Source organism: Salmo trutta, chromosome 19, assembly GCF_901001165.1.
Source record: "Salmo trutta chromosome 19, fSalTru1.1, whole genome shotgun sequence".
Classification (NCBI taxonomy): Eukaryota; Metazoa; Chordata; class Actinopteri; order Salmoniformes; family Salmonidae; genus Salmo; species Salmo trutta.
Genome location: NC_042975.1, coordinates 16,722,014 through 16,735,923, shown reverse-complemented (window position 1 = coordinate 16,735,923; position 13,910 = coordinate 16,722,014). Strand labels below are relative to the sequence as shown.

The following is a 13,910-nucleotide window of genomic DNA, read 5'->3' as shown; positions in this document are numbered from 1 at the left end:
CTATATAGGGGAATAGGGAGTCATTTGGGACGCAGACATTGTTATGACCAAAACACCTGATAACGGGATCCTTCTAACAAGCCAGGGGATGGTAATGCCCATTGTTAGTGACTGAGTGTCTATTAGGCCTTCAGATCGCCTCTACAACCTGAGGGAATAGGCCCCGGTGTGCTTTCATTTTGTGCTACCTTGTCATTAAGGTACTGCTGAATGTCAATGCCGAGGGGACAGCATCCAGCAGTAACGACTGATTACTCATGGTGTCAAGGACGAGTTATGAATGCTATGGAGTTTAAGCATTGTGTGCAACCTCACATCTTAGGTCCATGAAAGCTGTTAATGGTTGATGAGTAGTTTTAGTGGGTGAAGGCCGTTGAGAATGTTGGGAAGAAAAATATAAACGCAACATGAAACAATTTCAAAGATTTTACTGAGTTACAGTTCATATAAGGAAATCAGTCAATTGAAATTTAATTTATGGATTTCACATGACTGGGAATTCAGATATGCATCAGTTGGTCACAGATACCTAAAGAAAAGTTTAGGGCATGGATCATAAAACCAGTCAGTATTTGGTGTGACCACCATTTGCCTCATGCAGCGCGACTCATCTCCTTTGCAAAGTTGTTCAGGCTGTTAATTGTGGCCTGTGGAATGTTGTCCCACTCCTCTTCAATGGCTGTGCTAAATTGCTGGATATTGGCGGGAAATGCAACACGCTGTCGATCCAGAGAATTCCAAACACACTCAATGGGTGACATATCTGGTGATGGAAGAACTGGGACATTTTCAGCTTCCAGGAATTGTATACAGATCCATGCGACATGGGGCCGTGCATTATCATGCTGAAACATGAGGTGATGGAAGCGGATGAATGGCACAACAAAGGGCCTCAGGATATCGTCACGGTATCTTTGTGCATTCAAATTGCCATTGATAAAATGCAACTGTGTTCGTTGTCCGTAGCTTGCGGTTGTGAGGCCGGTTTGACGTACTGCCAAAATTCTCTGAAAAGACATTGGAGGTGGCTTATGCTAGAGAAATGTACATTCAATTATCTGCCAATAGCCCTGGTGGACATTCCTGCAGTCAGCATGCCAATTGCACATTCCCTCAAAACTTGAGACATCTGTGGCATCGTGTTGTGTAATAAAACTGCACATTTTAGAGTGGCCTTTTATTGTCCCCAGCACAAGGTGCACCTGTGTGATGATCATGCTGTTTATTCAGCTTCTTGATATACCACACCTGTCAGGTGGATGGATTATCTTGGCAAAGGAGAAATGCTCACTAACAGGGATGTAAACAAATTTGTGCACAACATTTGAGAGAAATAAGCTTTTTGTGCGTATGGACAATTTCTGGGATGTTTTATTTCAGCTCATGAAATATGGGACCAACACTTTAAGTGTTGCATTTATATTTTTGTTCAGTGTATATACATAGAGAGCATAGAAGGTGGAGGCCATGGCAAGTGGTTAAAAACTGTGGTCAAGGATTTCTCTAAAACAAGGAGGTTTTTAGATTACCATTGTGCAATGTGTAATGTGTACTAAATCAGAAAACAAGCTTCAAGTGCACCAAAATACATATCTCACATTGCAAGAGAGGCTGGCGGTTTTGAGACAAGTTTCACAGCTCCCTGCCCAGTATCCATATTGACCAACGCACTCACAGAATAGCTGTAAGTTAGAGCAGAGTGGAGAAGCACGGTAAAATGGTGTCAGCGGTGGGATCTCCTGACAGTAATCCAATGTGATTTACAATATTGACCAGTGGGAAAGCTTTAAGTCCAACAGTAAATGGAATTCAACCCTATTGTTGTTTGGAGATTGTGATTGGGTTGAAAGAACGTTGTGTAAATGGCAGTCCTTGACCTTTTGTGGGAGTGAGGGTCAAAGCAAACAGGCTCTTCATGTGTGTGTGCGTGTGTGTGCGTGTGTGTGTGCGTGTGTGTGTGTGTGGGGGGGGGGGGGGGGACATGGACTCACCAGCACACGGTCTCCCACTCGAAGGTCCTTATCCCCACCTTTCTTGACCGAGCCACTGTCGGACATGTTAGAACCTGACTCGTTACCCGTCTTTACAGAGCTGTTGAGCATGCCCTCCCTGAGTGGCATAACCACACGCTGACCAACAGGCGAAGTGCCATTGCCGCCATGGAGTGTCAGGTTCTGAGCTGTCAGCGAATCAGTGGAGTGGACTTCGCTTCCGTCGCCCACCGGTTGCCGGGTGAGCTTGGAGGGGCGCGTGAAGATGCCCTGGTGGGGCTGGCACTCAAAGTAGCGCACGCCGCCCACAGATCCATCATTTTTTCCCAACAGGTCGTTGAGGACCACCCCAGCCCACTGTCCTGGGGCGAACTGGGTCTCACCCAGGTAGGCAATGACGCCCGGTTTGACCCCATTGACCCAGACACGTTCGCCAACCACGTAGTCCCCAAGGACGTCGTCTCCCACCTCGGATGTCTTGGAGCTTGACTTGTCTGAGGCATTACTGCTGGGGAGTGGGGAGGTCTGCTTGTGTGGGGAGTCTGTGGAGGTAGAAAGAGAGATTATGGAATTCCTATTTACATTCGTTTATATGGTAGAGATCACAGAATTCCTATATTCATTCAAAATGGCCATCTACAGTATGGTCTTTGATTACAATGCTGTAGAGCAGTGCAGAAGTGGGCAGAGAAAAGGCGATACATACAGGTCTACAAACAAATAATGTGAAAAATAATAAACAAAACAATGTAGCTAGTCTAGAGGATCAATATTTGTGTCGTATGCAGGTTACAGTCCAGTATTCTCATGCATGCAACATAAGCTGCTGAAATAAGGAATTCAGGCATTATAAACACAATGCAACATAAATACGTCTTGTCATTATTCACTTTAATCCTCAACATACTTCTACACATTTTGTTAACGCCAAATATAGTTGTTCAAGCCAAACCTGGAGTTGAAACCATTCTCAGTCTGAAATAGTCACTTTTCCAGTATCTATTTATCCAATTTCATCACATCACAAAACGGATCGGCGAAGAATCTGCCGTGCTGCATCCAATACAACAGTGGAGTTTATGCGAGGTTAGGCATTGCTCTACTTCCTATTGAAAACTGGGTCAGTGAGACTGTCTCTAATGCACTGATGATTAACGTTGTGATGCTGCACCACAGATGCGGTGCTTTGCTGTTTGGCACATGCTGTTTAGATGAGCACTATCCATTCTGGTGAGAGACACTGGAGCTGTTAACTGTAGCAAGGCGCAGATAGCATGTGATCTGCTGCGCTGGCTGCACTGTAGTGTGTGTGTGTGTGTGTGTGCGTGGATGAGTACAGTTGGTGCCAGGACTGTCTCTCTGACACCCCAGGAGTGGGGGAGGGGGCCCAATGCCTGCTTTTATGCACCAATTGCTCCCATATGTTGTGAGACTGATAGACATGGTTGCAAAATGGGTACAACAGTGAACAAAATAATGTGTTTTTTAGTTTTACCAATAGGCATGATAATTGAGTTTTTAAACTTAATGGGGTCTTACAATGGCATTTATGGAGATATGTTCTCCAGCAGCAATGTAACATTTACCACTTAGAAACACTTTGTTTTGTACCACATCGGGTTCTACGATATGGGCAAAAAATCTAATTGTGATTTATTTGACCAAATATTGCGATTTGACCTGCGATATACACTGCTCAAAAAAATAAAGGGAACACTTAAACAACACAATGTAAGTCCAAGTCAATCACACTTCTGTGAAATCAAACTGTCCACTTAGGAAGCAACACTGATTGACAATACATTTCACATGCTGTTGTGCAAATGGAATGGACAACAGGTGGAAATTATAGGCAATTAGCAAGACAATTCCAATAAAGGAGTGGTTCTGCAGGTGGGGACCACAGACCACTTCTCAGTTCCTATGCTTCCTGGCTGATGTTTTGGTCACTTTTTAAATGCTGGCGGTGCTTTCACTCTAGTGGTAGCATGAGACGGAGTCTACAACCCACACAAGTGGCTCAGGTAGTGCAGCTCATCCAGGATGGCACATCAATGTGAGCTGTGGCAAGAAGGTTTGCTGTGTCTGTCAGCGTAGTGTCCAGAGCATGGAGGCGCTACCAGGAGACAGGCCAGTACATCAGGAGACGTAGAGGAGGCCGTAGGAGGGCAACAACCCAGCAGCAGGACCGCTACCTCCGCCTTTGTGCAAGGAGGAGCAGGAGAAGCACTGCCAGAGCCCTGCAAAATGACCTCCAGCAGGCCACAAATGTGCATGTGTCTGCTCAAACGGTCAGAAACAGACTCCATGAGGGTGGTATGAGGGCCCGACGTCCACAGGTGGGGGCTGTGCCTACAACCCAACACCGTGCAGGACGTTTGGCATTTGCCAGAGAACACCAAGATTGGCAAATTCGCCACTGGCGCCCTGTGCTCTTCACAGATGAAAGCAGGTTCACACTGAGCACATGTGACAGACGTGACAGAGTCTGGAGACGCCGTGGAGAACGTTCTGCTGCCTGCAACATCCTCCAGCATGACCGGTTTGGAGGTGGGTCAGTCATGGTGTGGGGTGGCATTTCTTTGGGGGGCCGCACAGCCCTCCATGTGCTCGCCAGAGGTAGCCTGACTGCCATTAGGTACCGAGATGAGATCCTCAGACCCCTTGTGAGACCATATGCTGGTGCGGTTGGCCCTGGGTTCCTCCTAATGCAAGACAATGCTAGACCTCATGTGGCTGGAGTGTGTCAGCAGTTCCTGCAAGAGGAAGGCATTGATGCTATGGACTGGCCCGCCCGTTCCCCAGACCTGAATCCAATTGAGCACATCTGGGACATCATGTCTCGCTCCATCCACCAACGCCACGTTGCACCACAGACTGTCCAGGAGTTGGCGGATGCTTTAGTCCAGGTCTGGGAGGGGATCACTCAGGAGACCATCCGCCACCTCATCAGGAGCATGCCCAGGCGTTGTAGGGAGGTCATAAAGGCACATGGAGGCCACACACACTACTGAGCCTCATTTTGACTTGTTTTAAGGACATTACATCAAAGTTGGATCAGCCTGTAGTGTGGTTTTCCACTTTAATTTTGAGTGCGACTCCAAATCCAGACCTCCATGGGTTGATAAATTGGATTTCCATTGATTGTTTTTGTGTGATTTTGTTGTCAGCACATTCAACTATGTAAAGAAAAAAGTATTTAATAAGATTATTTCTTTCATTCAGATCTAGGATGTGTTGTTTAAGTGTTCCCTTTATTTTTTTGAGCAGTATAGATCAAAACACTTGGGTGAACTGTTGGAATGATTGAAATAGAATGATTTATGTTAAGAAGCAAAGTGGAAAGGAGCATCATTCTTGTTTGAAACAATCTGTTGACTGCATTTGACCTAACAGAACAGCATGCAAAGTTATAGTGAATCTAACAGCGAGGAGGAGGAACTGTGCTGCTTGATTGACAAGGGGCGGGGCTCGGGTGTGTGGGAAGCAGCCGCAAAAGAAGAGGGAGAGAAACGACAAAAGAATATGACATTACACACGGCTTAGTGCCGTTTGAAAATATTTCATGCTATATGGATCTCGTGATATGGATATTGCATGTCAATATTGTGATTACTGGACTGAAACCCTGCCTACATCCCAAATGGTAACCTATTCCCTATGTAGTGCACTGCTTTTGGCCAGGACCCATAAGGCTCTGGTCAAAAGTTGTGCACTATTTAGGGAATAGGGTGCCATTTGGGACGCAATCCCTGCTTCTAACAGCTACTCTCTCTGGCCATGACTAATGTGTATTTGTACAGGCTTTAGAAAAGCCCTATTAAATCTCAACTTCCACTATATTTGGGCCTGTTATAGAAAAGGGCATAACAGACAATTTTCAGTTGCTAGTGTCATTTAAATAATATTTTAACCCCAAATACTGTGATTTATGAGATGATGAACGGCACTTGTACCCTTCTTATTTCAAGTAACTATACTGAACAAAAATATTAAGGCAACATGTAAAGTGTTGTTCTCATGTTTCATGAGCTGAAATAAAAGATCCCAGAAATGTTCCATACTCACAAAAAGCTTATGTCTCTCAAATTTTGAGCACAAATTTGTTTATGTCCTTGTTAGTGAGCATTTCTCCTTTGCCAAGATAATCCATCCACCTGACAGGTCTGGTATATCAAGAAGATTATTAAAAAGCATGACCATTACACAGGTGCACCTTGTGCTGGGGACAATAAAAGGCCACTCTAAAATGTGCAGTTTTGTCACACAGCACAATGCCACAGATGTCTCAAGTTTTGCTGACTGCAGTAATGTCCACCAGAGCTGTTGCCTGATAATTGTATGTGAATTTCTCTACCATAAGCTGCCTCCAACTTCGTTTTAGATAATTTCTCAGTCCAACTGGCCTCATAACCACAGACCACATGTAACCACACCAGCCCAGGACCTCCACATCACGTTTCTTCATCTGCGGGATAGTCTGATACCATTCACCCGGACTGCAGATGAAACTGTGGGTTTGCACAACCAAATAATTTCTGCACACTGTCAGAAACCGTCTCAGGGAAGCTCATCTGCGTGCTCGTCGTCCTCACCAGGGTCTTGATCTGACTTCAGTTCGGCAACATAACCAACTTCAGTGGGCAAATGCTCACCTTCGTTGGCCACTGGCACGCTGGAAAAGTGCGTTCTTCACAGACAAATCCCAATTTCAACCGTACAGGGCAGATAGCAGAATGGCATGAGCGGTTTGCTCACCCACATGACGTTCTGAACAGTGTGCCCCATGGTGGCAATGGGGTTATGGTATGGGCAGGCATAAGCTATGGACAAGGAACACAATTGCATTTTATCAATGGCAATTTGAATGCACAGAGATAACGTGATGACATCCTGAGGTCCATTGTCGTGCCATTCATCCGCCGCCATCACCTTATGTTTCAGCATTATAATGCACAGCCCAATGTCACAAGGATCTGTATAGAATTCCTGGAAGCTGAAAATGTCCCAGCTATTCCATGGCCTGCATACTCACCAGACATGTCACCCATTGAGCATGTTTGGGATGCTCTGGATCGACGTGTATGACAGCATGTTCCAGTTCCCACCAATATCCAGCAACTTCACACAGCCATTGAAGAGGAATGGGACAACATTCCACAGGCCACAATCAACAGCCTGATCAACTCTATGTTAAGGAGATGTGTCACACTGCATGAGGCAAATGGTGGTCACACCAGATAGTGACTGGTTTTCTGATCCACTTTTTTTATAGGTGACCAATAGATGCATATCTGTATTCCCAGTCATGTAAAATCCATAGATTATGGCCAAATGAATTTATTTAAAATTGACTGATTTCCTTATATGAACTGTAACTCAGTAAAATCTTTGAAATTGTTGCATGTTGCGTTTATATTTTAGTTCAGTGTATAATCTATAGATACAAAAAGATATTATACCTCCAAAACAAATATGATTTTTTTAACCAAACAAAGCTTTACGCATCTGCCTATGACGACAGTGTCCCTGTGAGGTCATGTGTGTGTGTGCAATGTCAGGAATGTGTGCTTGTGTAGGTAATGTATGTACTATGCAGTATTTCTGTGCTGGTGTTATGAGTGAGGTAATGCAGTAGCAGTGTGTGTGTGTTGTTTGTGTGTGTGTGTGCATGCATGCATGTGTAACATGTGTGAGCTTTGTCAACAGCATGGCCCTGGGCCAACACAGAGAAGACCCCTACCCACCCCCTACCCAAGTCCCAGCAAGTCAAACAAGTGTGCACCCAAAAGACTGATGCAGTGCTAGGCCAAGTGGCTGGGTTGCCATGGCAACGGAAGATCGATGGGGAAATGAGGCAGGCAGCAGGAAGAGCAAGAACACAGGCCTCACTTTCACTATTGTGCCTGGCTACCTCCCACAACCATCTGAATCCCACTATTCACCAGCCCCACACAATGACCCCACCACAACTCCTTAGAACACCCCCTCCCTCCCCCTCACACTCCCCCCCATTCTCTCTCTCTCCGCCTCTCTCTTTTCCTCTCTTTCTCTCTCTGAGAACCAAACTCTTTCAGACTTAAGTCCAATAATGTAAAATAAGTTGAAAATAACTTTGGCTTCGCTAATAATATACTGATGTTATTTCCTAATTAAAATAAGACACGTGTAGCATTCACTGTTGTGGGGCTGTCACTTCAGATTTCAGGGACAGTCCAAACGGCAACAGAAGAAGATACTAGAACTAGGACTAGGCCTTTAGGGGTGACTCATTCCTAAAAACGTTTGTCTCTGCAATGATGCTTTGTTTCTCGACAGTCCACGAGGACGTGACCTCTAAAGTCAGAACTTTTGGGAGCAGCTATGAGGAAATAGAATGTAATTTTTTTCTGCGATTGACAGAAACATTTTAGCAGGGTTGGGGTCATTCCAATTTAAATTTGTCAATTTAATTCTCAAGCCAATTTTCCCCAATTTTTCTCTACGAGAAAAAAATATAATTCAAATTTCAGTCTATTTCCTGAATTGACTGAATTTAAATTGAATTTACCACACCCCTGATTTTTTTCTCCATAATATGTTGGTGCACCATAATATACAATCACAACGGATTTCTAAATTGAAAAAGTTGCCTTTTGGTATTGAAATCCAAGGAGGATGAACATAGGGACAACAACAGGACATTATCTAGGCCTACTTTCTTATTGTAAAATATATTGGAACTCAATAAATGGAAGACCATGTACTGTATTATATCACCAATCAACGACAGAAAACCCAACAATGGTCTTGAACTAAAAGGAAAAAAAGAGCAGGGTTTTTAGTACACAAATGGAAATGTGCTGACCAAACAGCTATTCACTCAATGGCCCTATAGCCCTAACCTGATTCAGTGGGTGTGCACTACAGGCAGGCGGTTGATGAACACTGTGGGAAATGCTGACAGTCAATTAGTAGGGTTAGCTAAATGACTATGACTACCAGCTGTTCCTGAAATGACACTAATCTAAAAAATAATTATAAAGGCTATGTTTGGAATTTTTTTGCAGGGGGGCCATGGTTCCAGATGTTCAAAACCGTTTTAGAGATTATTCAATGACATTGCTGCCTATGACGCATGGTATAATGGAATGTAGCAGTTAAACAGGTATATGAACGTATACATAGGTTAAGTTTGGAGATTTTTTGCAGTGGTGCCATAGTTCCAGATGTTCAAAACTGTCTTAAAGATAATTTAGTGACATTGCTGTCTATGACAGATGTTATAATGTATTGTGTAGGTGTTGTAGATGTTATAATGTCTAATGTAGCTGATGTTGATGTTATAATGTCTTATTCGTAAGCCTACATGTGTGCGTACGGGGACCTCCTAGTAAAGCGTTGCCTTGACATTCAATAACTAAGATCATATCAAATCTAATTTTATTTGTCACATGCTTCGTAAACAACAGGTATAGACCAACAGTGAAATGCTTACATACATGTACTTCCCAACAATGTGGAGAGAAATCAAATATAGAAATATTACAAAAGTAAAAAAAACAATAATAAATACACGATGAGTAATGACAACTTGGCTAGATACACGGGGTACCAGTACTGAGTTAATGTGCCGGGGTACGAGGTAATTGATGTAGATATTGGGGGGGTTGGGACTCTCAATTGGAGGCAGGTGCTTCCTCGTTGCCTCTGAGAGTCCTATATATGGGTAATTGTTTGGTGTAGGTTTTGTGGGAGATTGTTTCTTGTCTAGCGTATGTGAGCCTGAGAAGACTTTTTCATTGATCGTGAGTTTGTTTTTGTTATTTTGGTGTTCATTTTGAGTTAATAAAAAGTTCAAGATGAGCAACCACAATCCTGCTACATTTTGGTCCTCCTTTCCCAACGACAACCGTGACAGAATCTCCCACCACAAACGGACCAAGCAGCAGAGGAAGGAGCAACAGGTGGATTATAAGGAGCAGAGGGAATTTGAGTTGGACTATGGTGAGAGATGGACTTGGGAGGAGATCTTGGGGGGAAAAGGCTCCTACACTTGGGAGGAGATCCAAGCAGGAAAGGATCGCCTTCCATGGGGACAGGTGGTAAGAGAGAAGGAGGAAAGGCGAAAGGCTGGTAAGGACCGGGAACGTTATCGAGGAACACGACTGGCGTTGAAGCACGAGAGGCACCCCCAATAATTATTTTGGGGGGGCACACGGGTAGTTTGGCTGGGCCAAGGGTGAGGCATAAGCCAGCTACCCGTGTTTATATGGAGGAGCGTATGAGGTGGAGGGCGCCATGTTTCGCAGAAGAGCGCACAATCTCGCCCATACGCACACACGGTCCGGTGCGAGTTATTCCAGCCCCTCGCAGGTGCCGTGCTAGAGTGGGCATCCAGCCTGGTAGGAGGATGCCTGCGCAGCGCATCTGGTCGCCGGTACGCCTCCTAGGACCAGGCTAACCTACTCCCGCTCTACGCACGACAACCATCAGGCCCCTGCACAGCCCAGTCCGCCCTGTACGAGCACCCTGCTCGTACAGGGCTACTAGTTCCATCCAGCCAGGACGGGTTGTGCAGGAGGTAAGATCAAGACCGCCTGTGCGCCTCCATAGCCCGGTGTTTCCAGTTCCTGTCTCTCGTGCGGACCCGGAAGTGCGTCAGCCCAGTCAGACTCGTCCTGTTCCCGCTCCCCGCACTAGCCTGGAGGTGCGTGTTCCCAGTCTGGCACGTCCAGTACCAGCACCACGCACCAGGCTTCAAGTGCGTCAGCCCAGTCCGACTCGTCCTTTTCTCGCTCCCCGCACTAGCCTGGAGGTGCGTGTTCCCAGGCTGATAACCCCAGTACCAGCACCACGCACCAGGCTTCCAGTGCGTCGGCTCAGTCAGGAGTCGCTAGAGCTGCCCGTCAGTCAGGAGCCGCCAGAGCTGCCCGTCAGTCAGGAGCCGCCAGAGCTGCCCGTCAGTCAGGAGCCGCCAGAGCTGCCCGTCAGTCAGGAGCCGCCAGAGCTGCCCGTCAGTCAGGAGCCGCCAGAGCTGCCCGTCAGTCAGGAGCCGCCAGAGCTGCCCGTCAGTCAGGAGCCGCCAGAGCTGCCCGTCAGTCAGGAGCCGCCAGAGCTGCCCGTCAGTCAGGAGCCGCCAGAGCTGCCCGGAGATGCCAGAGCGGCCCGACTGCCCGGAGATGCCAGAGCGGCCCGACTGCCCGGAGATGCCAGAGCGGCCCGACTGCCCGGAGATGCCAGAGCGGCCCGACTGCCCGGAGATTGCAGAGTGGACCGACTGCCCAGCGATGCCAGAGTGGCCAGTATGCCAGGATCAGCCAGAGTGGCCCATCGGCCAGGATCAGCCAGAGTGGCCCATCTGCCCAGAGTCTGCCAATGACCAAAAACCAAGGGAGTCTAGCAGCAACCCTGAACTGAGTAAGCCTGACAATTCAGAACTTAAAATGATTAACTGTTTAATTAATGAGTCTGCCTACAGGGTGGAGAGGAAGAGGTCTGCCCATGATCCGGAGCAGGGGGAGTCTGCCTACGGTCCGAGGCTGATCGGTCGGCACTCTGGAGGACAATAGGCCGGAGCCTGAACCACCACCTGCATAGGTGGGTTGGGGAGGGGGGGTGTAGCACAAGTGCCGTCGGTGACGGCAGCCACCCTCCCTTCCTTCCCTCCCTTTAGTTTAGGGGGATTTTTTTGTTGTTGTTTGGGGTTTTCATTATTCTTGAGGTGCTTCCGGGGTTAGCACCTTTAGGGGGGGGGGGGGGGTACTGTCGCGTCCTGGCCAGTATAAGGGTTAATGGTTATTGTAGTTTGGTCAGGACGTGGCAGAGGGTAGTTCGGGGTGGTGTGTTTGTTGAAGGGCATTTGATTTATTATTTCCGGGTTTTGGTTTATGATCTGTTTTAGTCGAGTGAGTGTATTTCTATGTTAGGTTAATGGGGGGGTTGGGACTCTCAATTGGAGGCAGGTGCTTCCTCGTTGCCTCTGATTGAGAGTCCTATATATGGGTAATTGTTTGGTGTAGGTTTTGTGGGAGATTGTTTCTTGTCTAGCGTATGTGAGCCTGAGAAGACTGTTTTGTTGATCGTGAGTTCGTTTTTGTTATTTTGGTGTTCATTTTGAGTTAATAAAAAGTTCAAGATGAGCAACCACAATCCTGCTGCATTTTGGTCCTCCTTTCCCAACGACAACCGTGACAATATGTACATATAACTAGAGATAAAATGACTAGACAACAGGATAGATAAAACAGTAGCAGCAGCGTGCATTACGTGATGAGTAAAAAAAAAAAGTTTGTGCAAAAAGGGTCAATGCAGATAATCCGGGTAGCTATTTGGTAAAAAATGTAACTAACTATTTAACAGTCTTATGTATTGGGGTAGAAGCTGTTCAGGATCCTATTGCTTCCAAACTTGGAGCATCGGAACTGCTTGCTGTGCGGTAGCATAGAGAACAGTCTATGACGTTGGGTGGCTGGAGTCTTTGACCATTTTTAGGGCCTTCCTCTGACACCGCCTGGTAAAGGGGTCCTGGATGGCAGGGAGCTCGGCCCCAGTGATGTACTGGATCTTACTCACAACCCTCTATAGCGCCTTGCGGTTGGATGCCAAGCAGTTACCATACCAAGCGGTGATGCAGCCAGTCAAGATGCTCACAATGGTGCAACTGTATAATTCTTTGAGGATCTGAGGGCCCATGCCAAATCTTTTCAACCTCATGAGGGGGAAGAGACATTGTCGTGCCCTCTTCACAACTGTGTTGGTGTGTGTGTGGACCATGATAGATCCTTAGTGATGTGGACACCGAGGAACTTGAAGCTCTCGACCCACTCCATTACAGCCCTGTCGATGTGAATGGGGGCGTGCTCGACTCTCTATTTCCTGTAGTCCACGATCAGCTCCTTTGTCTTGCTGACGTTGAGGGAGAGATTTTTGTCCTGGCACCACACTGCCAGGGCTCTGACCTCCTCCCTATAGGCTCTCTCGTTGTCAGTGAGCAGGCCTACCGCCATCGCGTCGTCAGCAAACTTAATGATGGTGTTGTGGGTGACTAGGGAGTACAGGAGGGGACTAAGCACACACCCGGAGGTGTTCAGTCCCAGGGTCCTGAGCTTAGTAATGAGCTTGGAGGGCACTATGGTTTTGAATACTGAGCTGTAGTCAATGAACAGCATTCTCACATAGATGTTATTATTGTCCAGGTGGGAGAGGGCAGTGTGGAGTGTCATCTGTGGATCTGTTGGGGCGATATGCAAATTGGAGTGGGTCCAGGGTGTCTGGGATGATGGTGTTAATGTGAGCCATGACCAGCCATTCAAAGCATTTTATGGCTAAAGATATGAGTGATAGTCAATTAGACAGGTTACCTTGGCGTTCATGGACAACAGGGACTATGGTGGTCCGCTTGAAACATGTAGGTATTAAAGACTGGTTCAGGGAGAGGTTGAAAATGTCAGTGAAGGCACTTGCCAGTTGGTCAGCGCAAGCTCTGACTACGCGCCCTGGTGATCGGTCCGTGAATGTTAACCTGTTTAAAGGTCTTACTCATATTGGCTATGGAGAGTGTGATCACACAATCGTCCGGAACAGCTGGTGCTCTCAAGCATGTTTCAGTGTTGCTTGCCTCAAAGCGAGCATAGAAGGCATTTAGCTCGTCTGGTAGGCTCACGTCACTGGGCAGCTCACGGCTGGGTTTCCCTTAATAATCCATGGTAGCTTGCAAGCCCTGCCACATTCGATGAGTGTCAGTGCCAGCGCAGTATGATACGATCTTAGTCCTGTATTGACACTTTGCCTGTTCGGTGGCTCGTCGGAGGTCAGAGCAAGACTTCTTATAAGCGTCCGGATTAGTGTCCCGCTCCTTGAAAGCAGCAGCTCAAGCTTTTTGCTCAGTGCAGATGTTGCCTGCAATTCATGGCTTCTGGTTTGGAAATGTATGTACAG

At 46.7% G+C, this 13,910-nt stretch overlaps 1 protein-coding gene across 5 annotated transcripts in view; it reads right to left on the bottom strand.

Annotated features, from left to right (window-relative positions):
* Positions 1-13,910, bottom strand: part of clip2 (CAP-GLY domain containing linker protein 2) — a 96,415-nt gene that overhangs the window by 52,164 nt on the left and 30,341 nt on the right. For all 5 annotated transcript variants that reach the window (XM_029699913.1, XM_029699912.1, XM_029699914.1 and 2 more), the window contains exon 3: positions 1,992-2,533. In XM_029699913.1, coding sequence (XP_029555773.1) covers positions 1,992-2,533 — 542 coding nt within the window. The remainder of the gene's footprint in view (positions 1-1,991; positions 2,534-13,910) is intronic.